Source organism: Phacochoerus africanus, chromosome 9 (assembly GCF_016906955.1).
Source record: "Phacochoerus africanus isolate WHEZ1 chromosome 9, ROS_Pafr_v1, whole genome shotgun sequence".
NCBI lineage: Eukaryota > Metazoa > Chordata > Mammalia > Artiodactyla > Suidae > Phacochoerus > Phacochoerus africanus.
Window position 1 is genome coordinate 34,071,604 of NC_062552.1, and position 26,654 is coordinate 34,098,257.

At 46.0% G+C, this 26,654-nt stretch overlaps 1 protein-coding gene across 2 annotated transcripts in view; it reads left to right on the forward strand.

Moving 5' to 3' along the window:
• TBC1D22B (TBC1 domain family member 22B) overlaps positions 1-26,654 on the forward strand; it is a 69,788-nt gene that overhangs the window by 10,826 nt on the left and 32,308 nt on the right. For both annotated transcript variants that reach the window (XM_047795134.1, XM_047795133.1), the window contains exons 2-7: positions 5,388-5,444; positions 16,395-16,702; positions 19,293-19,472; positions 20,027-20,097; positions 21,752-21,880; positions 23,084-23,149. In XM_047795134.1, the coding sequence (XP_047651090.1) occupies positions 5,388-5,444; positions 16,395-16,702; positions 19,293-19,472; positions 20,027-20,097; positions 21,752-21,880; positions 23,084-23,149 (811 nt within the window). The remainder of the gene's footprint in view (positions 1-5,387; positions 5,445-16,394; positions 16,703-19,292; positions 19,473-20,026; positions 20,098-21,751; positions 21,881-23,083; positions 23,150-26,654) is intronic.

A 26,654-nucleotide genomic window follows, 5' to 3' on the forward strand; every position in this document is an offset into this window, starting at 1 on the left:
ATCACAGCTCAGGGCAACGCCAGATCCTTAACCCACTGATCAAGGCCAGAGATCGAACCGGCAACCCCATGGTTCCTAGTCGGATTGTTTCCCCTGCACCACAATGGGAACTGCAAATGTCTTTTACTCTTGTGGTAGAACAAATATGTTTTGTTTTTATTTTTAAAATAAGTTTTACTGGAGTATAATTGACTTTACAAAGTTGTGTTAGTTTCAGGTGCATAGCAAAGTAAATCAGTTAAACATATAATTCCTTTTCAGATTCTTTTCCCATATAGCTTAGAGCAGATGTATTTTAAATTTGTGTTGGAGAGATCAGTCAGCCAGCCATGGAATTAAATAATACTCCAAGTAGCATTTATGATTTAGCATCAAAGTCAGTCATAAATATAGTGTGATACCATTTATATAAAGTTTTTAAAGCTTGCAAAACAACACCATGTATTGTTTAGGGATACATACCTAGAAAATGTAAAAACAAAAATGAGCGTGAAAAATGCCAGATTCAGTAAAATGGTTTCCTGGGAAGGGAGAGAGGGTTGTGCCAGGGTTTCAATTCCAATTGTCTTCCTTTTTGCTCCCTCCTTCCCTCCCTTTCTTCCTTTCTTTTTTTAAGGCTGCATATGGAAGTTCCCCAGGCTAGGGGTTGAATCAGAGCTGCAGCTGCAGCCATGGCAACACCTGATCCAAGCCGTATCTACAGCCTACCCCACAGCTCAAGGCAACGTGGGATCCTTAACTCACTGAGCAAGGCCAGGGACTCAACTGAATCCTCACGGACACTGTAGGATTCTTAACCTGCTGAGCCGCAACAGGAACTCCATAATATCTTATTTCTAATGTAGGTGTTGAGCATCTACCTGGTGTTATCATAATACACCTTATATTATGGTCTAAATTTGGTTAATTTTTTTTTGAGGTTTTTTTTTAGAGTTTTTGTTTTTTTTTGCCTTTTTTTAGGACTGCACCTTCGGCATATGGAGATTCCCAGGCTAGGGGTCGAATTGGAGCCACAGCCACAGCCACATCAATGCTGGATCCTTAACCTACTGAGCAAGGCCAGGGATAAAACCCGCAACCTCACGGTTCTTAGTCAGATTTGTTTCCGCTGTGCCATGACAAGAACTCCCTAGAGTTTATTTTTAAAATGCAATGTAAGCCCTGATTAGAAGGCATGGGCTAGTGGATGCCGAGGCTCAGAGAAAAGTCTCATTGGAGAGAATGTGAAGGGAACGTTTCAGGAGGGATATATGTGGTTTTGAAAAGGAGAAGAGAGATGAGCCCAGTTTAGTATTTAAGGTACATTTGGAAGGTGAAGTGGAGACTGGCCTGCTCTAGAGTTGGGTTTGGGAGGAGATGATGGTGCAGGTTGATAAGTGAATTATTACCAGGAAATTGAGCACCTTTGTCACCAGGCTCTTTCAGTCTGTTTTCATTTTGTCTCTGTGATCATCTGGGTTTCTCTTCCTTTTCTAACTCCTTGCCTCTCCTTTTTGAGATTCCATAAACTGATAAATTATACAAAGTGTTCCAGGTACAGATACTTCGTGGTTTAGTTAAAGAATATGTTAGGTCAGTTTAGGCCCTGATAACCTTTGCTGATAAAGTCAATCATTTATTTTGGCCTTTCTGGCTGTGCCAGCACATTGGGCTGACATTTTTGGGTTTTTTTGTTTTTGTTTTTTTGACCACAGCATGCATTGGCCTGATGTGGACTCTTAGTTCCCAGATTGGGGATCGAACCCAGGCTGCAGGGGTGAAAGCACTGACTTCTTTTTTTTTTTTTTTTTTTTGGTCTTTTTGCCATTTCTTGGGCCGTTCCCGCGTAATATGGAGGTTCCCAGGCTAGGGGTCGAATCGGAGCTGTAGCCGCCAGCCTACGCCAGAGCCACAGCAACGTGGGATCCGAGCCGCGACTTCGACCTACACCACAGCTCACGGCAACGCCGGATCGTTAACCCACTGAGCAAGGGCAGGGATCGAACCCGCAACTTCATCGTTCCTAGTCGGATTCGTTAACTACTGCGCCAAGACGGGAACTCCAGCACCGACTTCTAACCACCGACTTCTAACCAGGGACTCCCCTGGGCTGACATCTTTAAAAAATATTCTGCCGTAATGTTAAGATCCCTTTCCTGGGTGGTTATTGATGCCTTTGGCCCTTAAACCTGCACAGTCAGGATTTTTTTTTTCCTGCATGGATTACTGGAAGGTGGTAATACTCTCTCTCTCTCTTTTTTTTTTTTTTTTTTAAATAAGGTAGTACTCTTTAGGAGAGAATCTAAGCATTCTTATTTTTCTACCTAGTCACCCAACCCAGCTTGCCCACTGAGATCTTCCTGCAGAGTTTATTCTCTGATCTTTATATTTTACTAACGTAGAAGCTTGTGGACTTGGAGAGTTCAAGTGTACTCATCTTAGAGTATTTGCAAACATTAAAATATAAATCAGTGGCCCTTTGGATTTTCTAGTTTGTGTTTTTTGCTTTGTTTAAACTTTCTCTAAGGCAAACTTTCCTATATTTTCTTTTTCTCTTTTTTTTTTTTTCTTTTTAGGGTCGTACCTGCAGCACATGGAGGTTCCCAGGCTAAGGGTTAAATCAGAGCTGTAGTCGCCAGCCTATACCACAGCCAGATCTAAGCCACATCTGTGACCTACACCACAGCTTACAGCAACGCCAGATCCTAAGCCCACTGAGGCCAGGGATCACACCTGCATCCTCATGGACTCTAGTCAGATTCATTTCTGCTGTGCCACAGTGGGAGCTCTCTACTATATTCTTTGTTCCTCCTATTTTCCTCTTCTTTTTTTTTTTTTTTTTTTTTTGCTTTTTAGGCCCGCACCCACAGCATATGGAGGTTCCCAGGCTAGAGGTCACATAGGAGTTACAGCTGCCAGCCTACTACACCACAGCCACAGCAACACCAGATCTGAGCCGTGTCTGTGACCTACACCACAGCTCACAGCAACGCCAGATCCTTAACCCGTTGAGTGAGGCCAGGGGTCAAACCCACATCCTCATGATCCTAGTTGGGTTCGTTAACCACTGAGCAACAATAAGAATGCCTTATTTTCTCTTCTTTTCCTCTGCCTGGGAAACTCTAAACATGTTCAAGTAGTATTTGTATTTCTGTAATGTTTGTTTACAGGTTACTTAGCCTTTCAGAGAAGTTTAGGGAGTAGAGATTCTTAAAGCTACAAAAGTCGGGACCATTATCCATAACTAAAGATCATACATAAGAATATTCCATTTGGAATCTTAGTAGAAATGAATGTGAAAATGATTGAATTGGCTACATTTTTATTTAAAAGCAATCTTAGGATCACATCTGTTAGGTCAAAGAAGGTACTTGGTAAACTTGTTTTATTTTCTAAATGTTGGGTAAAGAGTAAATTACAAAAATGGGAGGGAAGATGAAAACCAGCATTTCGTGGGCACTGAGTTTGTGCCAGGCAGTGTTCACCTCACCACCTGCTAGTGTTACTACCTGCATGAATTGTGCTAAAGGGCTTTTTACACATTGTTCTGTTTAAACCTCCCAACTCTCTTAAGATTGTGTAATTTCTTATAAAGGTGATCATGTACACAATACTAATTCGGAAAGGTACAAAAAGGTTTGCACTGAAAACTAAGTTTCTGCCACGGGGCCCTCCAGTCATCTGCTGCTTCTTCCTAATCACTGCTGCCGGTGTCGTGTGGTTCTTTTAGAGATACTGTATGAGTACATAGTCCTGATCCGATATAAATATGTGGATATGGTTTGTTTTTGTTTTTGCTTTTTTTAGGGCACCCACAGCATGTGGAAGTTCTCAGGTTAAGGGTGGAATCGGGGCTGTAGACGCTGGCCTATGCCACAACCACAGCCATGTCCGATCTGAGCTGAGTCTGCCCCCTACACCACTGAGCAAGGCTAGGGATTGAACCTGCATCCTCATGGGTACTAGTCAGATTCGTTCTGCTGCACCACGAGGGAACTCCCCCTCTTTCTTTTTAATTGTGAACTTTTTTTTGGTGGGGGGCCACACCTGCTGCATGAGGAATTTCTCAGGCCAATGCTTGCCAAACAATGCCAGATCCTTAACCCATGGAGCCCCCAGGGAACTTCTTCTTCTCCCCCTCCCCTGCTTTTGGCCACCCCCACAGGATATGGAAGTTCCTAGGCCAGGGATTGAATCCAAGCCAGAGCTGCAATCTGGGCCACAGCTATGGCAATATAAGATCTTTAACCCACTACACCAGGCCAGGCCAGGGATCAAACTGGTGCCTCCACAGAGACAAGCTGGATTATTAACCCACTGTACCACAGCAGAACTCCACCAGGGGACTCCTAATTGTGAACTAGTACAGAAAAAAAAAAGTACATAAAGCAATTGTGTGGTACAACTTGATAAGTAATCTCAAAGCAAACACCCCAGAAGCCACCTGTGTCTGTTCTCTATCACACCGCCTTCCTTCCTTATAGAGATAACCACATCCTATTATGTTAATCGCTCCTTGCTTTTTTTTTTTAAATATTGTTACTAATATGGGGCATTGCATCCCTAAACAATAGAAATCATTTTTGCCATTTTTTTCCCTATATATAAAAATAGAATTATACAGTATTTACTCTTTTATTCTTTGATTGTTTTTTGGCTTAACATGACATTTATAGATTCATTCACGTAACTTGCTGCCTTCATATATTTAAGTTACTATAAAGTATTCTATTGTATGAGTAAATGACATTTTATTTCTCTGTTGATGGAAATTTGGATTATTTCTAGTTTGGGGCTGAAAGGAATCATAATGCTTTGAGTAGTTTTATATGTGTCTCCTGGTACACATATGTAGACATTTCTCTAAAGAGGAGTAACTTGGCAGTGAGAAGACTGGGTTGTAGGGTATGCATGTTTTGTTTTTCCTAGATATGGCCAGACTGTTCTTTGAAGTGTGTGAAGTCCCTTGGGTCATTCTTCCCTTGATTTGTGGTGTTGCTTCTCTTTTAGCCCAAGTGATCTTTTGGGGTAGATGATATCCCCATTTTATAGATGAGAAAACAGATTTAGAGTGGTCGGGTAGTGCAAGTTACAGGGGTAGTGGAGGCTAGAGTTGGCATTTGAACTCTGCTCTCTCCAGCCCTCAAGAAGCCTTTCCAGGCTTCCTTCTTTACAGATAGAGCTTCCCAACAGGCAGTGACGTAGAGCACTGAAACCTCACCTGGGAAGATGAATGTTCTCAAAGACTTGATTTTAAAAGAGTAGGTTCCTTTCCTTTGGCTGAAATACAGTTGTTCTTGGAGGTAACCTGTTTTTCAAAGTCCCTTCCAGTTTTGTAATGCAAATGATACTCACCCAACATATTTACTTTCCCAACAACTTACTTCTTCTTTTTTCCTTGCTCTTAGCATCCAGCCTGTATACGGAGCACAACACCCTCCTCTGGACCCTCGGCTCACCAAGAAGTAAGTCGAGATCTTTTTCCTTTCATGCATGTATTTCTTCTAAAACCCTTGAACCTTCTCCTACTTTGTTGAAATGACAGTTTTCACTTTGACCTTTTTTAGCTTCTCCTCTGCTTTTTTTTTTTTTTAATGCAGTATTGGTGGCATATGGAAGTTCCCAGGCCAGGGCCAGGGATTGAATATGAGCCACAGCTTCGGTAGCACCCACTGCACCTGGCCAGGGATCAAACCCATGCATTTGCAGCAGCTGGAGCCACTGCAGTTGGGTCTTTAACCCTCTGTGCCCCAGTGGGAACTCGTTCCTGCTCTATTTTGGATCAGAAGATGAGCAATCTTTTTCTACCTCTAAACAGCTCACTACTAAGTGGAAAGTTAACTTACATCAGAGATTTTTTTTTTTTTCCTACTTCCAAGGTGAGAAATGCACTTTAGAAAGGTTTGGTGTTGGATTCTCTGCTTTGTGAAAAGGTCTTTGCTGATTAAATATTGTCCTTAAAATGGGTGATTGATGGCCTTCTTCTAATAGGAGATCTGGTTTCTGGGGCCCATTGCTTCTGAATATAGATAGGTTTACCCTCTGCCTCACTTACTGAGAACTATGGCAAGTAGAGTGTAATGGTGGGGCGGGCATTCTTCAGGTCCTCTTTCTCTTTGACACCCTTAAGGAAACCCAGCCAGACCATGGAGTTAAAAGCTCCCTGGAGACTATTTCTTCTGGTAAAATTCTTTTTTATTTTTTGCTTTCTAGGGCTGCACTCACAGCATATGGAGGTTCCTAGGCTAGGGGTCGAATTGGAGCTTTAGCTGCCAGCCACAGGCACAGCAACACGAGATGCCAGCCATGTCTGTGTGACCTACACCACAGCTCATGGCAATGCCAATCCTTAACCCACTGAGCAAGGCCGGGGTTGGAACCCATGTCCTCATGGATACTATCAGGTTTGTTAACTGCAGAGCCACGATGGGAACTCCTACTAAAATTCTAATAAGTTATTTTCAAACACAGCTGAGACCCTAGTTAAATCCAAGATGTTAGGGTATATATTTATACCCCCACTTATTGCTTTATCACACCTGTGTCACACAGGCCCTCACTCAGCCACGATAAATTTAAATGAGGAGATGCGTCTTCTCACATGTTCTAAGAACTTTAGCCTCTGTCTTTGAGTAGGCTTAATCTTAGAGACTTATTTTTAGGAAAGCTGTCACTTGTAGTGAAAGCTGAATGATTTGGGAGGTACAGGAGACCTAGATTCTCATCTTTCTGGGGGCTTGTGTAATAATATCCACTCTCTCTTCCCTCATAGTCAGTGGAGAAGTAAAGCTAATGTGTTTATTAAAGGGTGTTGGTTTTTTTTTTGGCTGCACCCATGGCTTATGAAAGTTCCCTGGCCAGGGATCAAATCTGAGCTTTAGCTGTAACCTTTGCCACAGCTGTGGTAACGCTGGATCCTTAACCCACTGCGCCAGGCTGGGTATTGAACCCGCACCTCCACATTGACCCAAACCACTGCAGTCAGATCTTTAACCTATTTCACCATAGCAGGAACGCCTATATTAAAGTATTTTGGGAGTTCCCATTGTGACTCAGCGGAAACGAACCCAACTAGTATCCATGAGGATGCAGATCAGATTCCCGGCCTCACTCAGTGAGTTAAGGATCTGGTGTTGCTGTAAGCTGTGGTGTAGGCCAGCAGGTGCAGCTCCAATTTGACCCCTAGCCTGGGAACTTCCATATGCTGCAGGTGAAGCCCTAAAAAGCAAAAAAATAAAAAAATTTTTGAAAAGTATTTTGAATACCTGGAAAATACCATATCAAATATGCATTGTCAATATTTTAATATTCTTTTAATAACTGTGTGGGGAACTTTGTATAATTCTAATTCTTTTTGCAATTTGGCCAACAGGTAGAAAGTACAGTACAGTCTTCTGAACTCTACTGTAGAAGTCTGACTGCCGTTCATTTCTGTAAAATGTGTGATTTTTTTTTTTTTTTAATCTTTTTGCCATTTCTTGGGCCGCACTCGTGGCATATGGAATTTCCCAGGCTAGGGGTCGAATCGGAGCTGTAGCTGCCAGCCTATGCCAGAGCCACAGCAACGCGGGACCCGAGCTGCGTCTGTAACCTACACCACAGCTCATGGCAACGCTGGATCATTAACCCACTGAGCAAGGGCAGGGATCGAACCTGCAACCTCATGGTTCCGAGTCGGATTCATTAACCGCTGCGTCACGACGGGAACTGTAAAATGTGTGATTTTTATATTAGAAACTGCTAGAGTGTAAATTCTTGAGGGCGGGGACTTTGTTTTGTTCACCACTATACCCTTAGTACCTAGACCAGCAGATGGCTCATAGTAGGCATGGAGTAAATATTTGTGGAATGGAGTTCCCCTTGTGGCTCAGCAGGTTAAGAACCCAACTCGTATCCATGAGGATGCAGGTTCAACCCCTGGTCTCACTCAGTGGGTTAAGGATCCAGCATTGCCACAGGCTGTGGCATAGCCTGGCAGCTGCAGCTCTGATTCAGCCCCTAGCCTGGGAACTTCCATATGCTACAGGTATGGCCTTAAAAAAGAAAAAAAAAATTATGGAATGAAGGAATGAAATCCCCGCATTTATTTAGACTTAGACGATGGCATTTTCTTTACTGTTTCTTGGTTTGTCCCTTGTATTAGATCATCTTCAGGGGCACATGTTTTCTGTGATATTTCCATTAAGTATAATGAATTCTATCTTCTGGTTTTACTAATGGTGGACTGTCTGGTCCGATGGCCAATGTAGCAGGCACTGTTAATGACCTGCCTATAAGTCTTCCCTGCCCCTGCTTCTTCCTTGCTCAAGGATCATAGCTTTATTCAGCTTTTGAGCAGGTGACAATGTACTTAGAACGGGTATCTGGGTTAGTTTAAGCCTTTTATAATAATTCCTTGGTAATCCCAGTGGCAGTCTCTGGTGGGCTCATCTCATTGGTTCTGGCCAATGAGAGGTAAAAAGAAAGTCTTCCAAGGGAGGATGTTTGGAAAGATTTTCTTTTTTTCATTAGAGAGATCATTTTGTGAAAGAAGCTGCTTTTTACCTCCATGAACATCTTCTGCCTTTGAATGCGGTAGGGTGAAAATGAGATGCTAAAACCTGTACCAGCTAAATTATAACCTGAGTGAAAGGCGAGAGAATTATAGAGATACTAGCTAGTGCCCTGACATCTCGGTCTTTGCAACTTAGCATCATAGTTGAGTATCCTGTTCCTTGTAGCCAGTCCTGTTCATAGCCAGGATTTGTTGATTGGTAATTAACCCGTTCCAGTATAGTTTATGGCGGGCTTTGATAAACACATGGCGAGCATACAAGCCGCCATCCACCTGTATATAAGGTAGTGAGTTGTGCTATCCTATTTTACGTTTGAGTCAGAGTCAACATACCTTTTTTGCACCTGTCATCAACTGAGTTTTCCCCTATTCTGTATTTAGGTCAGGTCTTGAGGAATATCACCATATCCCAGACTGCCAAGGCAAACTTTATATACTTTTAAATAGGTTTTTCCCACCTATTAGTGATATAAAACTGTGAATGTTTCCACTGATCATTCAGCAGAGTTGCATTCATACTTACGATAGAAGTAGTTCTTTAGCTCTACAATTTGGGAAGAATGTAATTGTCGCTGAATAAATTGCATCCCTTCTTCATGCGCGTGGCGGCTTGGTATTACCACTCTACAATGTGGGACAATATCTAGGTCTGCACTGGACCATTGTGCAGTTCCAGATTGTTACTATAAAACATTTATCGCTCTTATTTTAGTACCTTTGTTGGGACGTTTTTATTACTTTCTCCGCTGCATGATTATCATTCCACTTCAGGCTGCCATTAATTACTGTGTGGTTAATCCTCATACAGCAGAAGCCTTTGCACTGGGTCTTCAATCATCTAAAGTGCATGAGCACAGAAGAGTCATTCCCCATCTGTGTATATTGACTTCAATTTGCCAAATTATTACCATTAGTGATAATATTGCCTGCAATAATTTTTATAGCTCAGATAAAACTAGTCTTACTGCAGAGCGGCCCCATTGGCCTCTTGATGGTATGATAAACTTCTAAATTTATTGTTTCCTGAATTGATATCCTAGTTCTGAGTTATAAATCTAATTTGCATGAAGCCACTCTAGTTATTGATAGGACCGGATCTACCAAATTCCCTGCTTCCTTCACACCCCTTGTTGTGTCAAACGTTATTTTTCTAAATAAGTTTGTTGTATTTCTATTAAGTGAACAGCTATGCCAGTAAAACAGTATAGCATTAATCGAATTACGGAATGATCGATCTTTTGTTTCCTAACCCAGATAGCCTGTAGGCACTCTTTCTCAAAATATTCTTAAGTGTTTATGTTATCATTTAACAAGTTATTATTAATCAAACAACAAAGTTTCTCTCAGAGTGCCATTTATTATGTTTTTTGTGAGTTTTTAGTGTCACACACCTGAACTTCTTGAATCCCATTTACTTCATCACTTACTAGCTCCAAGATCTTGGGCAAATTATCTAACCTCTCTGACCCTTCGTGCCGTACAATACAAGTAATGCGACTCACCTCATAGAGCTGTTGTGAGGATTAAATGAGGTATCTGTGAAAGCGCTTTTTTTTTTTTTCTCTCTTTTTAGGGCCACACTCACGGCTTATGGAAGTTCCCAGGCTAGGGGGGTCTGCCGTATCTGCAACCTACTGGTCAGGTTCATTACTGCTGAGACATAAGGGGAACTCCTAAAAGTGCTTTTTCAACTATAATTTGCATACAGGTGTAAGGAGGTGTGGTGAAGGTGTCTGTCAGAAGCCAGTTTGGTTGTAACTTTGATACAGTTCTGTTTAAGTAATTTTGGTTGAACGTCAAGCCACACTGTGGCATTATTATACCTTGGGTTAGTTATAGATTAGTTTGAACTGTGTTAAAATGAGGCAGCCTAGGAGTTCCTGTTGTGGCTCAGTGGTTAACGAATCCGACTAGGAACCATGAGGTTTTGGGTTCAATCCCTGGCCTCGCTCCTTGGGTTAAGGGTCTGGTGTTGCCATGAGCTATGGTGTTGGTTGCAGACACGGCTCAGATCCCGCATTGCTATGGCTCTGGTGTAGGCCAGTGGCTACAGCTGTGATTAGACCTCTGGCCTGGGAACCTCCATATGCCTCAGGTGCCCCCTAGAAAAGACAAAAAAAAGAAAAAAAGATGAGGCAGCCTATAATCCAGGGGCACCTCCAGCTAGAATTACCTAGATTGACTTTTTTTTTTTTTTTTAACTGTGACCGCTGGGATCAGAGGGAAGGAGAGATATTTTTCCGAGGACCGCATCCCTAGATGTGGTTTCTTCCCATTCGGGCAGCCAACACACACACAGCCCATTCTATGTAGACAGATTCTTCCTGCAAAGCAGAAATGTTAGGGCTGTCAGCTCTGTGCATTTGGGGACACTATAGCTGTGGTGGTATGTGCTCAGTTTGCTTGGCACCTCCTCTTCCCAGGCTGCAGATCTACTAGTCCTCAACCCTCTTCTCTTTAACCAATTTTTCAGGGTAGAGTAGTTAGAGTGCCTGCAGGCTCTGTGGTCCCATAGACCTGGATTTGGGCCCAGACTTCACTGCCTGTTCATGACCTCAGTAAGCCTCAGTTTCCTCATCTGTAAATAGAAATAATAATAATAGTACCTTGTAGGCATATGAATGAGCATTAATAAGAAAATGGGTATATGTAAATATTAGTACAGAGCCTGGAACCGAGTGGCTAGCCAATAAATGTTAACTCTTATGAATTTATGTTATCTCTTCTTTTTTTTTTTTCTTTTTAGGGCCATACTCACGGCATATTGAGGGTCCCAGGCTAGGGGTCCAATCAGAGCTACAGATGCCGGCCTACACCACAGCCACAGCAATGCAGGATCCAAGCTGCATCTGCGACCTACACCACAGTTCATGGCAACGCTGGATCCTTAACCTCCTGAGCAAGGCCAGGGATCGAACCCGAGACTTCAGGGTTCCTAGTCGGATTCGTCTCCACTGTGCCACAATGGGAACTCCTAGGTTATCTCTTCTGAAGAAAATAACATTAATAAATATGGAAAAGCTTCAAAGCCTTAAATCTCCCCATCATTGTTGCTGGTCTGTAGACCCTTCTACATCCTCCGAGTGGTAACCCAGGTGCCTCTTCACTCTCACACTCCTCTTTCATTCTGCTGATCTGTCCGTACCAACCTCTTCTTCCATGAAAGGAGAGAGCTGCCTTTTTTTAACTGGCTGGTGCGTTGGGGTCTTGTGAGGTAGGTATCCCTAAAATAACTTCTGGCAGCCTTTAAATGGTCAGCTTGAAAACTCTGGCATCTTCCCGTCACAGGTGATATAACAGCCTTTCCTCCCTTCCTTTCCTCTTCATTGTGTTAGAATATTTCCTTCCAGTTTCTTTTTGCAGAAGTCTTCATCTGAGTACATTCTAATTGTTTGTTTGTTTGTCTTTTTTTTTTGCCATTTCTTGGGCCGCTCCCACGGCATATGGGAGGTTCCCAGGCTAGGGGTCTAATCAGAGCTATAACCACTGGCCTACGCCAGAGCCACAGCAACGCGGGATCCAGGCCATATCCGCGACCTACACCACAGCTCATGGCAACGCCAGATCATTAACCCACTGAGCAAGGGCAGGGATCGAACCCGCAACCTCATGGTTCCTAGTCAGATTCATTAACCACTGCACCACGACGGGAACTCCCATGAGTACATTCTAATTCTTAATCTGTTCACTTATTTTGAACCTTCATCTGCTTCAAAAAATATAGTGAATTGCTTTAACTGTATAAAAAGGTGTAAAGAAAAAGATAACAAACACAAACCCACTACTCAGCTGATTTACCTTCTTCATTTGTATACAAAGCTCAGCTCCTGTCAGAAGCCGACACTCAGTGCTGCCCACCTCTTGGCGTAGTGTTTTAATGCATTCCAGGGTGTGCATGTGCAGCATCCAGTCAGTTCTTTGTCCTGAGTTGCAATTCAGCTTCTTGATTCATGGTTTATTTAAGCAATTCTTAAGATATCAAGAGGGTATTTAGGAAACATCAACCAGGAGGCAAAAAGGGTAACCTTGGGATCCAGAGTCCTCCACATCACTCGGTTGGATTCATCGTGCAGTCCGGAGTGAGGGACACATGGTCTCCAAGGAGGAAAGCAACAGTAATAAGCACATACTCCCGTGCAGCGTTTTTCAGATGGCAAATCTTCTTTCTTAGACATCTGCCTATTTGTTCTTGACGGTGGACACCCCCCCCCCCCCGAGGTGCATACTGCAGGTTGTGGATCCTGGATCCCCTTTTGCAGAGAAGCAGTAGTCATTGTGATGGGTCCAGAACATGCAGCCTCAGCAGGTCTGCAGAGGAGTAATTTACCCTGGCTCATGGGTGGTTTTTTGACCTCCAGATTTTTGCACTACATAGCCTCAATTTTATTTTCTTTGATTTGTGCTCCTGTTCAGTTTTGGTTTTGGTTTTGGCTTTTTTGCTTTTTAGGGCCGCACCCATGGCATATGGAAGTTCCCAGGCTAGGGATCGAATCAGAGCTACAGCTGCTGGCCTACCCCACAGCCACAGCAATGCAGGATTCAAGCCATGTCCGAAACCTAAACATCAGCTCACGGCAATGATGGATCTCCGACCCACTGAGCAAGGCCAGGAATTGAACCTGCATCCTCATGCATACTAGTCGGATTCATTTCTGCTGGGCCACAGTGGGAACTCCCATCTTGTTCATTTTTGATTGTTCATTCAGTTAGGTTTATAAGTATTCTTTCTTTGGAGACTGAGGGAAGCCAACAAAACAACCTTTTCCAGTGATTAATAAAAATAATATGCTCATTGTAGAAAACATGAATAATTCAGAGAAGTATAAAAATTAAATATCACTTCTAATTCCACAGCCCTGAGATAAGCAATGTTAACATTTTGATGCATTTTCTTCCTGGTCTTTTCTATGCATATACTTTCTTAAAAATATAGAGATCATAAAAAATATATAATAATTTTGGTTCAACTTTCACTTTATTGAGATCATTTTCTAGTGTTATTAAATAGCCTTGAAGATGTGATTTTCAATGGCAATATAACATTCCATCTGGTGGCTGAACCATAATATGTTCCATCATTTGCACTTTCTAGATGTTTATGTTGTTTGCAGTTTTTAACCGGAATAAATAATACCATTATAAACTATTTTAAATCATCTTTGACTCTCTGATTATTTTCTTATGGTCAGAGATTATGGACCACTTTAAGGCTCATAGTGTGTATGTTGCCAGATTGTTTTCTAGAAGGTATACATACACCCCCCACCTGTGATACTAGAGAACTAGTCTCATTATACCTTGGTCAGCACTGAAGAGGATGCGTCTTTAAATCTTAGCTCATGTAATGGGTAGAAGATGGTATCTTGTTTCCATCACATTTGAACCATCACATCTTGTAATCTTAAAATATCTCTTGCATCTGTGTGATGTATTTTACTCAGTGTGAGACTGGTGTTTGAAAAAATAATGCCTCAGTGATATCTTACTCCTTTTTGCTGTTAATAATAGGGATGCTCTGATGAGCTGCATGGGTTACCAGTCTGTATTTATCAATGTTTATAACAGATATCTTTGGAGTTCCCATCGTGGCGCAGTGGTTAACGAATCCGACTGGGAATCATGAGGTTGTGGGTTCGATCCCTGGCCTTGCTCAGTGGGTTAAGGATCTGGCATTGCCGTGAGGTATGGTCTAAGTTGCAGATGCTGCTCGGATCCCACTTTGCTGTGGCTCTGGCGTAGGCCGGTGGCTACAGCTCCGATTCCACCCCTAGCCTGGGAACTTCCATATGCTGCAGGAAGCGGCCCTAGTAAAGGCAAAAAGACAAAAAAAAAAAAAGCAAATAAAAAATAACAGATATCTTTCAGAATAAATATTGGATGTATTTAGGGATATGGGATGGATTTTGGACCACTCACCCCCTACCCCAAGGGAGAAAACATCTGGAAATGGAGGCACTTCAGCTCTCCTAGCAGAGCCTTGTTTTTAGAGTTGCCCAGTCTTGTCAAGGGAAACAATGAGGCGTTTTAATAACGTTTTTACTCCACCACATTCCAGTCCTCAGGTGTAAACTTACACGAGCCTCTACCCTTTGCTTCCCTACCTGGGTATGAGGGATGCTACATAAGACCGAATTAGAAATGACCTGGAGTTCCCGTAGTGGTTCAGCAGTAATGAACCCCACTAGGATCCATGAGGATGTGGGTTTGATCCTTGGCCTCGCTCAGTGGGTTAGAAAGCCAGCGTGGCTATGAGCTGATGTGTAGGTCGCAGACGCGGCTCGGATCCTGAGTTACTGTGGCTGTGGCGTAGGTCAGGGCTTGACCCCTAGCCTGGGAACTTCCATAAGCCTTGGGTGCGGCCCTAAAAAGACAAAAAGAAAAAAGAAGAAAGCAATGTTCCAACCACATAGTCCCTTGGAACCAGAATAACCCAGCCCCCGGATCTTAAGGGGAAGACAGAGGAAAAATTCAGGAAAGTAGGGGTGACATGATTCTTAGGATTAGGGTTTCTTTTCTCAACAAGTTAATGTAGTGTTTCTCAAACTTCCGTCATGTATCATCTCCACAGGGTTTTTTTTTATGGTATTCTATACTGTTATTTGCTAAATGCATTTGAAAAAAACACATTTTATATACACAATAAGGTTTGTTTTAAAAAATAAGTAGAAAACTTCTGTTAAGTGGAAAACCAATACTATTTGCTAAAAATAGAAAGTAACCTTAAAAATAAATACAGTGAAACACAAAACAATCTCATTCATTCTAAGCCAAACCCTATTGCTTAAAAAATATTGATCCTGAGGCTGCCCTCGCTTTTTTTGTTTTTTGTTTTTTTTGTTTGTTTGTCTTTTTGTCCTTTTAGGGCCGCTCCCTTGGCATACGGAGGTCCAGTTGGACCCAGGCAAGGGGTCCAATCGGAGCTGTTTCTGCCAGCCTACACCACAGCCACAGCAACTTGGGATCCGAGCCATGTCTACGACCTACACCACAGCTCACGGCAACACCGGATCCTTAACCCACTGAGCGAGGCCAGGGATCGAACCCGAAACCTCATGGTTCCTCGTCAGATTCATTAACCACTGCGCCACGACAGGAACTCCTTTTTTTTTTTTGTCTTTATGTCCTGGCTTTGTTAAACAAAAGAGTGGCACCAAAGTCACATCTCTCCTCGAGGGCAACAGGACCTCATCAGAGTAAACAGGGAACAGCTTGTTCATGGTGGAACTCAATGCTTATGAACACATAGGGGCTACCTAATATGATCTCTTGTTCTACCAGTAGTTGATGTCCTACTCAAAAAAAAAAAAAAAAGTTTATGTTGCTGTAACAGATGAATTCTGAAATCTCAGTGAACTGGAACACAAAGGCTTACTTCTTGCTCCCCTTGCTCATGCCACTTGTCCAGGGGAGAGTCAGGTGGGTGTGGAGGGCAGGCTCTGCTCCCCATAGTCACTCTTTTTTCCAGCTGAGGGAGGCACCACCCTCTGGAGCCCCTCCAGTGATCACAGTAGAGGAGAGCTTCTGGAGAACTCACACCTGTTCTGTCCCTTGGCTTGGAAGTGACTGCCTCACTTCTCTCCTCAGCGCACTGGCCAGAACCAATCATACAGCCTCACCTGAGCGCAAGGGACTGGGAGGAGTAGAAAGGCACGCGGACTCTTTGGAGAGCGCGGTGTCTTAGTTTCATCTGTCTCTGCAGCATAGGGCTGGCCTGGGTGAGGAATGGATGTGGATATTTTGTGTTTGAAGAAGGTAATGAGTGCGCATGAGACAGTTTGTGATGCTATTGATATTATATTAAGAACTTGATGTTAAGATGTGTCAGACCATTCCCTTGGTAACGGTGTCTCCCTTCTTAAAGCTTCATTAAAGAACGGTCAAAAGTCAACACGGTTCCTCTGAAGAGTAAGAAGGCTTCCAGTTTTCATGAGTTTGCCCGGAACACCAGCGATGCTTGGGACATTGGCGATGACGAGGAAGAGGACTTTTCCTCCCCTGCTTTCCAAACTGTGAACTCAAAAGTTGCTTTGGCAACTGCCGCCCAAGTGCTAGAAAACCACAGCAAGCTGAGGGTGAAACCAGAACGGTCCCAGTCCACGACATCCGATGTTCCGGCCAGCTACAAGGTCATAAAGTCCAGCAGTGATGCCCAGCTGTCCAGAAATTCCAGTAAGTTCGTCCTGCTCCCCTCCATAGGTTCCGCCTTTTCAGCAGAGTAGATTTTAAGTAAAACCAATTTTTCTTTAGAACATCCCTCAGATCTTGCATTGGATGATAAGTAAGCACGCTCAGGCCTGAGAGGTGATGTCAGGGAACCTAACTGGTCATGAGCTGGCCTTGCTTCTCCCACCCCCACCCAAATGGCTGCCTGGCTCTGGGACCTGGGGCTTCACCTCCTGACACCCACCATTGCCTGCCATTCTCTTCTTCCTTTCCCTGTGGTGGGGTCCAAACTTTTGTGGTTCGATTGCTTTGCATTGCTTTAGTCCTGGTCAGGTTGAAGAGTACCCATGAAATGCAGTTCAAGTTGTTAGTGGCTGAATTTCATACATGTTTGGCTCTGTTGGTTGACCTCCACAGCTGTGGAGAACAACCACCAGCATTCAGGTTGTCTTTTTCCTGTTCCTGAGGAACCGGGTCCCTGTGTCACAGCTCCCAGCCCACCAGGTTGGGTGGGGCAGGAGGAGGAGGTACCCCTTCTGCTTTTTCTCAGGAAACTGGCAGCAGTAACTGGCTGAGACGATGGTGGTTTTATCAGATGTTTGGGGTTGCTCAGTGTACTCTGTTAAATGTCAGAGTCTTAAATTATTGCTGTATTTAAGGTTGTCCTACAGGGTTTTATGGAAGCCAGTTATTCTGCGCTGAGAGGGAAGGGCCCGCGTTGGAGTGAAAGTTAAAACAGCTGACTGGTAAAGGCTGAAAGGGACGCGGGAGGTCAGAGCCCTAGAGTGTGTCCCGGCTCACGTTGTGAGAGAGCTGTTTTTACAGTTTTGGACTGAGGCTGTGGTCGTGAAATTAGGCTGTAAGGCCCTTTCCAATCATTCCATAGTCCCTTTCCATCGCCGATTTGGGCCCCACCTGCACACTGTGCCCGTTGCAGGCATTCAGGGTCTGTTGACCAGGTGGCCATAGCTACAGGCTACAAGAAGTGTCCTCACTCCATGTTTGAGGGTCTCCAGAGGGTCCCAGTATAAGGAAGACCCCACCATGATCCCTAATGAGCTGCCTTTGTTCAGCCAGGACCGCCCAGAACATTCCCGTTATAGGGCTTCTTCCTGTGGACACCTGTCTGTGACCCCTGACTCCGGAGGTGCACGTCGGCCTCGCTCTGTGGTGTGTGGTCTGCATCTCCCAGGCCCCATGTAGCACCAGGGATCCAAGCCAAGTCCTATGTGGCGCTTGTTCCTGTTAACCTAGTTGTGCTGGCTGAGGAGTGTTCACTGTTTAATTCTTGCTGTGACTACTGCTTTTTAAGGCCCAAATGCCTAAAGAATATGAGTCACGAAAGGACAGTCATGAGTTTTGTTGGGAGTAGTAAAGTACAGAAGGGTTTTAGAGTCAGAGCTAAGGTGCTGTCCCAGCTGTCCCCACAGGTTACTTACCTCTCCGAGCTACAGTTTCCTCCTCTCTAAACCAGTGGGGAAGTCCTACCAAGTCTTGTAAGGACCAAATGAGAGGTCATGTGTGGATATGACCAGCATGATTTTTTTTTTTTTTTTTTTTTTAGGGCCGCACCCGCGGCACATGGAGGTTCCCAGGCTAGGGGTCCAGTTGGAGCTGTAGCCACCGGCCTTCACCAGAGCCACAGCAACGTGGGATCCGAGCCACGTCTGTGACCTACACCACAGCTCACAGCAACACTGGATCCTTAACCCACTGAACGAGGCCAGGAATTGAACCTGCGTCCTTATGATTCCTAGTCAGATTCGTTAACCACTGAGCCACAACGGGAACTCCTAGCATGATTCTTTATGCATATTAAGCGTTCAGTAAACGTCAGTCCTCTGCTCATTTCTCTACCTGCTGTCTAGTTTAGAAGTTTCCAAACCAGACATAGAGTTCAGCTTGAGTCTGTGTTCCTGTTATTTCAATCACATCCCAGCAGAATTAAAAGCTGGCTTTTTTTGGTGAGAAGTGTAGGCGTGCAGAGGAACCGCAGCCACTCAGAGCGGGCCTGCCCCTGGCCAGAGCCTCTGGCCTGGTGTGCAGGGTACATGGTGGGCCAAGAACAGGTGAGAGTTGTGCCAGATGTTGAGCCTCTCTGCCCTTGGGGCAGCCGCCTGGGGTCTGGGGTGAGCAGCTGCCTCCATGTGCTGCAGTGTGCTCCACCGTGTCCTTCTTTTCCATGTGCTCTGTGATGTGCGAACGGAAGGCCAGCCCTGCCTTTGACTGCATTGCCCCAAAGAAAAGTTCCAGGTTAGGGTAGAAAGAAAATGATTGATTTTCCCCCAAAGTCACCAAAAACATAGTCAAAGTTGCTGCAGCCGCTGGGGTCTCCGTTGACACACGAGGCACCTTGGTGTGGACGAGAAAGGGCTCTGACCTTCTGCTTCCCTTTCACCCTCTACGAGTCAGCTGCTTTAACGTTCACTCCACTCAGGCCCTGGGCAGGCAAGTGGAGCCGGCTGGGTTTCCATCCCCAGCTGCCCCACATGAGCCCCCTCGGGCAGCGCAGAGCCTGTGCTGAACTGTCAGGTGTGGGGTCTCCCGATCGCCACCCGCACCCAGCCTACTCTCCTTCTCTGTCATGTTCTCCCAGGTGACACGTGCCTGAGGAACCCACTCCACAAACAGCAGTCACTCCCTCTCCGACCCATCATCCCCCTCGTTGCCCGGATCTCAGACCAGAACGCCTCTGGGGCGCCCCCGATGACTGTCCGGGAGAAAACCCGCCTAGAAAAATTCCGCCAGCTTCTCTCCAGCCACAACACTGACTTGGGTGAGTCCCCATGAGCCTCAGGCAGGCCAGGACCTCTTGGTGACTGGAATTCTCAGAGACCTGGAAGCTACTGCTCTTTATTCTTCCCTCTTTTACTTTTCCAGCATCTCCTGATCTGGTGCCCATTGAAGTGACATGCAGGTATTAAGTCAGAAATGTGTTACTAGAAATTAGGGGCCAAGTTAGGTGGGACTGGATTCTGTGGCCGGTAGACCATAGAGCGACGACTCTGGCTTGGGTCTCCCTCCCTCAAGGCGACGCTTACTGAAATCCACACCCATTGGTCTTTCTCTTCCCTCCGACTCTCATCTGTGAGCTGACTGGTCACTACTGCAGAGCCGTGTCCTCAGCACCTGCCACTCAGGGCTGCTCTCTGGGGCTTTTTCCCTGTGCTTGTCAGTAGCTGGTGGTGGTGGTGGTGGTGCTGCTGCTGCTGGTGATGGCGGCGATGGTCTTACTGGGACAGTGGGAGGCACCAGGCAGTGCTGGCTAAGGCTTGTTTTGGGGCATTTGTGAGAAGGGCCACATCCAACAAAGCCATTGTCTGTTTGCAGATGAGCTGAGGAAGTGTAGCTGGCCCGGGGTTCCCAGGGAGGTCCGGCCTGTGACCTGGAGACTCCTGTCGGTGAGTTCTCCCCACCGTGCAGAGGAGCACGAGTGCACACAGCCCTTCTTCCCGCCAGGGTGGCCTGGGCACCTTAGCCCTGCCCAGTAGACTTCTCCACTGCTACTTGGCATGACAGACTAGGGAACTGCGGTCCCGTTTCTGTGCGTAAAGAAACTTCCTGCTGGGAGTTCCTGTCATGGCACAGTAGTTAACGAATCCGACTAGGAACCATGAGCTTTCGGGTTCGGTCCCCACCCTTGCTCAGTGGGTTAACGATCCGGCGTTGCCGTGAGCTGTGGTATAGGTTGCAGATGCGGCTCGGATTCCGCGTTGCTGTGGCTCTGGCATAGGCCGGTGGCTACAGCTCCGATTCGACCCCTAGCCTGGGAACCTCCATATGCCACGGGAGCGGCCCAAGAAATAGCAAAAAGACCAAAAAAAAAAAAGAAAAGAAAAGAAAAAGAAACACCTGCTGGAGAGTTGCTTCCCACACGTGTAGAAGAGCACGTGTCTGTGCCTGTAGTCATGGTCTTACCTTCTCTGCACCTCAGAGGAGGAGGAGGGTGGGGACAGCAAGGAGGGGGCGAGCTGCCCTTGTTTGGGCACACCCCACACTCCCTGTGCTTCCCTCCCCCTTCAGGAGGAATAACCAAGGTGGTTGAAACCCACTTTGCAGCTGTGAGCTGATAAATGGGCATCCCCCAGAAGCCTGCACTAGGCCCAGGCTTACTAAGTGATGGAGCACCGTGCCGGCCACTGTGATAGGAACATTCCGATTTCCTGAGCCTGTAAAATTCATTCATTCATCCAGCAAGGATTTACTGAGGGCCTGCTGTTCACCAGGCACGGCGCCAGGTGCCGTGAGGACATTCAGAAATGAGAAACCACAGCCTTTGCTCCCCCGGTGCCCACCTTGGAACTGCTGCTTAGCTGCTGACCAGAGGGAGGCCCTCTCCCCACTGCTCCCACCCCCAATCCCCAGTCTAGCCCTCATGTAATCATCGCCCCTGCTGCTTCTAATAAGTTTGAAATCTCTTAAAAGTAGATGTGGTGAGAACAGAGGGGAAGAGGAGCTGTCAAACTTGAGCGTGGAATCCACATCAGGGATGAGCATGACACTTGGCCCGGAGCTCTGGCCAGCCCTGGAGGGGGCTGCTGCCAGAAATTGTGTGTCCGGGCATTGCAGCTGCTGTGTCACAGATCCCATCCAGCTCCCTAAGCTGGTAATCCTGAGTGTTACGGTGGAGAAGAATGTGTCACTGGCACAGACTCACATAGCATGCCACCGAGATATGGCGTGACCCTCGGAAGGATTGCCTCGTGCCCACGCAGCCCGAGGAGATCCTGGCCGGGGTCCAGTTCCCTCCCCTTGGCCTCTGTCCCCTGCTCTGCTGAGCCAGATCCGGAGGGCTCCCCATCAGTGCCAGCTTCTAGTGCAGCGCCGAGCTGCACGACTGAATAACCCTGGGAGCGCTGGCCAGGCTTCCTCTGCCCACATGTGGGTCTCATTGGATAAGGAGAGGGCGGACCCTGGGTGGTCAGAACCCTTGTCCTCTTGGTAGCTGGCTTTCGTTCCTTTGATAGTTGCCAAGCCACTGCTCAAGCTAAAATCAAAATTCATGATTCATTCAGCCAGTGCCTGTCCGCATCTGACTAGCTGTCCTGTTTGCAGGGCTACCTCCCAGCAAACACCGAGAGGAGGAAGTTGACGTTGCAGCGGAAGCGGGAGGAGTATTTTGGCTTCATTGAACAGTATTATGACTCTCGAAATGAGGAGCATCACCAGGATACCTACAGACAGGTACAATCATCACCTGCTGCCTTGCTGCTCACTGGTCCTAATCTGAAGGTGTGGTTCCTGGAAGTGCTCTCAGGATGCAGGTTCTCCACATCTCCAGGCAGTGGTGTGCTGGTTAGGGATTTATTCTCAGGACTGCTTCTCCTCTTTCTAATTCAGTAACTCTGATTTTAGCCATTTTAACTGGATAAATTGGATAATTGGATAAGTTTGAGTGGCAGTGCCTCTCAAACTTTAATGTGCATACCAATCACCTAGGATTTTGATAAAAATCCCACCAAGGGGTTATGATAAAAATGCAGATTCTAATTCAGAAAGCCTGGGGTGAGACCTTTACCTCTTAGGAGCTCCCCGATGATGCCAGCACTGCTGGTCCACAGACCACACTACAGGAGTGAGGGTTAGAGGCCACAAGATGAAAGATGAGTTCACCCAGGAGTGGTCCATCCCGCTGAACTGTGACCTCAGTGTGTCCTTCAGGCAGCTGCACCCCCGTGTTTCTGTCTGCAGGGGCCACAGCCATTAGCAGCCTTGGTTGGGAGCCTCTGTCATTGCCTGCAGTGGTCCCAACAGCCTTGGGGAAGGGGAGGGGGTGAAGAGAAGTCTGGTGGCTGCAGAGGGGAGCAGACTGGGAGACACAGCTGTCCACAGGATGCCCCAAGAACTGGAATAGGCTCTGCGTCTGCTGACACAGTCCTCTGGATTCTTAGGTGTTAGGAAATCCTAAGACCAAAACCAACTGTGGTGACCTCTTTGGTAACCTTTCCCCGTGGTTTCCTGTCCTGGCACGTTTTCGCAGCTGTCAGAGCTCTTTCAGTTCTTGGGAACCGTTGATATGTAAGAACCTGAAAGAGGGCGACTCATGTTGATCACATCTGTTAAATAGGTACCAGCCCAGAGTAAAACAGACTCCAGAGCGCCAGGAAAAAGCAGGTGATTCTCTTAGGTTGTGAAGCCTATTGCTATTGGATGTAAGAGGTTTATTTGGGGAGGTTTTCTCATTGTTCAGGAAGCTCTTGGCGGCCACGGAAATGTATTCCAGATGGACAGGTAGGTTTAACTGGACATTTTTTTTTTTTTAATGTCAGTTCTTTCTAAATTGTGCTCTCACTCCCTTGATCTCCCTTGATTCCAAGTTCTTAGGAAGTAACTTCTCAAAAGAACAAACTGGCATTTGTGTTTTTGGATATGGCTTCTCTTTTTCAGATTCACATTGACATTCCACGGACGAACCCTCTCATTCCATTGTTCCAGCAACCGCTTGTGCAGGAGGTGAGGGAGACTCAGCATCCTCAGCCCTTCCCCCGCCCCCACACTTGTGCGCGAGGCATCTGTCTGAGCGGATGAGAGCCTGGAGCTCCCTGCAGCCAGGGGCCTGTGTATGGCTACTCACGATCGTACCTTGTGCTCACACACGGAACTTGGCCCTTTCAGAGCATTTTTCTTATGCATTTTCATTTGATCCTCATAACAAACCTGTGGGCTGAGTAGAACTTTGAGAGTTTTGCCTGGCGTCTTGAGTCGACCTGGTGACAGAATGAAGACTAGAAGCTACACCTTAGAATTCCTAGTCCTGTGTTTGCTCCTCTTTATCAGGTTGGGAGTAGTGTGTGTGTGTGTTAAATATGTATAATATAAGATGTGCCATTTAACCATTTTTAAGTGTACAGTTCAGTGGCATTAAGTACGTTCATGTTGTTGTTCAACCATCACCCTCATCCATCTCTACAACTTTTTTTTCTTGTTCCCAAACCAAAGCTCTGTGCCCACAAGACAGTACCTCTCTATTCCCCAGCAGCTGCCATTCTGCTTTCTGTGCCTGTGGATTTGACTATTCCAGGAACCTCAAATAAGTGGAATCGTACAGTATTTGTCCTTTTGTTGACCAGCTTGTTTCACTTAGCATAATACCTTCAAGGCTTATCCATGTTGTAGCATGTATCAGAATTTCCTTTCTTTTTTTTTTTGTCTTTTTAGGGCCACACCCACGGCATATGGAGGTTCCCAGGCTAGGGGTCTAATCAGAGCTGAAGCCGCCGGTCTATGACACAGCCACAGCAACGCCAGATCCGAGCTGCATCTGCAACCTATGCCACAGCTCATGGCAATGCCAGATCCTTAACCCACTGAGCAAGGCCAGGGATCGAACCTGCAACCTCATGGTTCCTAGTCAGATTTGTTTCCACTGCGCCACAACGGGAACTCCAGAATTTCCTTTCTTTTTAAGACTGAAGGATATTCCATTATATCATAATACATAAGACATAATCGTGGACCCATTCATCTGTCAGGGGGCCTTGGGTTGCTTCCACCTCTTGGGTGTTGTGAATGCTGCTACCATGAACATGGGCATACAGATATCTGAGTCCTTGTTTTAAATTCTTTTGGATATATACCCAGAAGTCAAATTATTAGTGATATGTTGAGACCTCACAAATTGGCACAGCCTGTGAAAGGTTTCAGCGGGATTATTACCTTTTGACCAAGCAGTAAATTTAAACTCCTCAAGATTAGGAATTCCTTTGCATTCCTTTGCATTCCATTCCTTCTCTGAATTCTCAGAAGCAAGGACAGTGGCTAAAGGTGCTTTTTGAATTGTTTTCACTCATCCTTGGAATAAAGCAGGACTGTGATTAAAATTCTTGAAATAATTTCTGTTTGATTTTATATTCATAATTCTGTTTCAATATAATGTGTCTGCTAGTGGGATCCCTCATAACCTACCACTAGCATAAGAGAAGATTTTGGGGGTGACACCATTATTTTACCCAGAAGAGTCAGCTCAGAGGAACCTGAAAGCCCACTCGGGATCCCTTTGTGTCTCTCATTCAGTCTTCCACGGCTCAGCTCTGCCTGCTCCTCATTTTAACTTGAAGATGTTCTGGTACTTACCTTGTACCTATGCATGTGTACAGCTCCGAGATAGGGGAAGTATTTTATTTAAAAGGCTTCTCCTAGGAGTGAAACCTGCATATAAAGAAAGAAACTCAAACTCTAGTCTTTCTAATTTTTCGTGACTCACCTTTCCATCCAGCAGACTATAGTTACCCTAAACAGAATAAACTGACAACCAAGGAGCAGAAGATGAAATAACACTGAATATTGAAAGGCTTGCTTTTGTAAACCTGAAATACACTTGAGAATTGACTGTAGCAAGTCAGAATTAATTACCCACCCCAGGAGAAGAGGTGTCTCAGAGGCAGACAAGACTGTCCCAGACTTTTTCTGTCGTGAAGATTCCATGGTCCCACCTGGTAACTAGGCTTGGTGCGCTTCAGTTTTCATCTCTTTGGCATTTTACCGGCATAGTGCGCGTGTGTCTGCACTGTCCTGTCCTTCCCAGAGAGGGGTTATTTCAGGTCTCCTGATTCTGAACAGTCAGCTTCCGTGAACTTGGCTGTTGTTAAGCTGCTCGCCAGGGGTGTGTGTGCCCCGAAGGGGCCAACAGTATGGAGTAAGACTGACTTGGAGGAGCTTTCAACAGAGACACCGGCAGACACGGGCCGTAGGGGGCCTGGGGAGATAGAGCAGGACAGAGTATTCTTTGTGATCCTCAGCCACAGTTTCAAGGAAAGGAGGAGGTCATTTCTCAGCAGAGGAGAGCGTGTGTGAGAGGCCCCGTTGGAGTGTTGGCCTAACATGAAAGAGGGTGTCACGCCCTTCCCTCAGCCCCAGGGAGCAAGCGGACCAGCCTAGTGGAGGCAGAGAGGCCAGCTCCTTCCAGGCAAGGCTTTGCTCTCACTGCCTGCGAGCAGGCAGCTGTGTTCCTTGGGTCTCTGCCAGCCGGAAGGCAGACTCAATGCAGGGTCTGGGCAACCTCCTTTGCTATGTCTCCAGATAGTCCACTTCTCTCCTGCACTAGCTGGCCACCTCCAGAATCACCCAGCCCTTTGCTTTTACTTTCCCCCCTTGCACCTGACCTCTGAGAGGGCCTCTGCATTCTGCCTGCAGAGCTGGCTGATGGGGCCATGCAGAGCCAATGTGCTATGGAGACCCTCTGGTCTCCTGTCCCCTCCCACCCCCTAGTTGCAGTCACCTCTGTCATCCTCTGCTGTGGTGTAGAGCCATGAGGCAGTCTGGGTAAAGCCAGTCTCAGGAATTGTGTCGGAGCCAGGAGTTGGGCTCAGCGGCTTGAAGCCAGGGGGTGAGAACTGTTAGGCGGAGAGGAGGAGAGAAATGCTCAGAGGGCCTGGTGGAAGCGCAGGGAAGTTAGCAGGTTGGGACAGGGCCGGACTCTGCAAGGGGACCTTAGTGATCTTTTCTTTCTCCCAGTCCAGGCCTCTGGCCTCTGGCCAGTATGCTTAACCCACAAGGCTTTCCCATGGAGGCCCTGTTCTCAAATTCCCAGCTGTAGGAATCCATAGGATTTGGTTATCTGACTTCCTGTCCCAGCAGACGCCTGGGCTGCGTCCTGATATGTGAAGTGACTTCCTGCATTTACAGGTTGTCCCGGGTTCCTAGTCAAGCTGGGTTAGAATGGAATCCAGATCTCCTTCAGTCTCAGCCGGGAGAAAGGAGAGGGTGGTAGCGAAGGCATTTCCTCTCCAAACCCTGTAATGACCTAAAGAGATTTAGAAAATGTGTCGCCACTTAGACACTCTGCTGGCTTGCTCCTGGAAAGAGAGGAACAGCGTCTGCAACTGAGCATGGTAGCCTGAATTAATGACATCCTCACCAAACCTTTTTCTAAGCCGCCGTTTATGTCACTCTTCTCTCCTTTCTCCAGTTTCTTAATCACGGCAACTAGATTCTGGAAAGAGAAAGGGCAGTAGTCCCC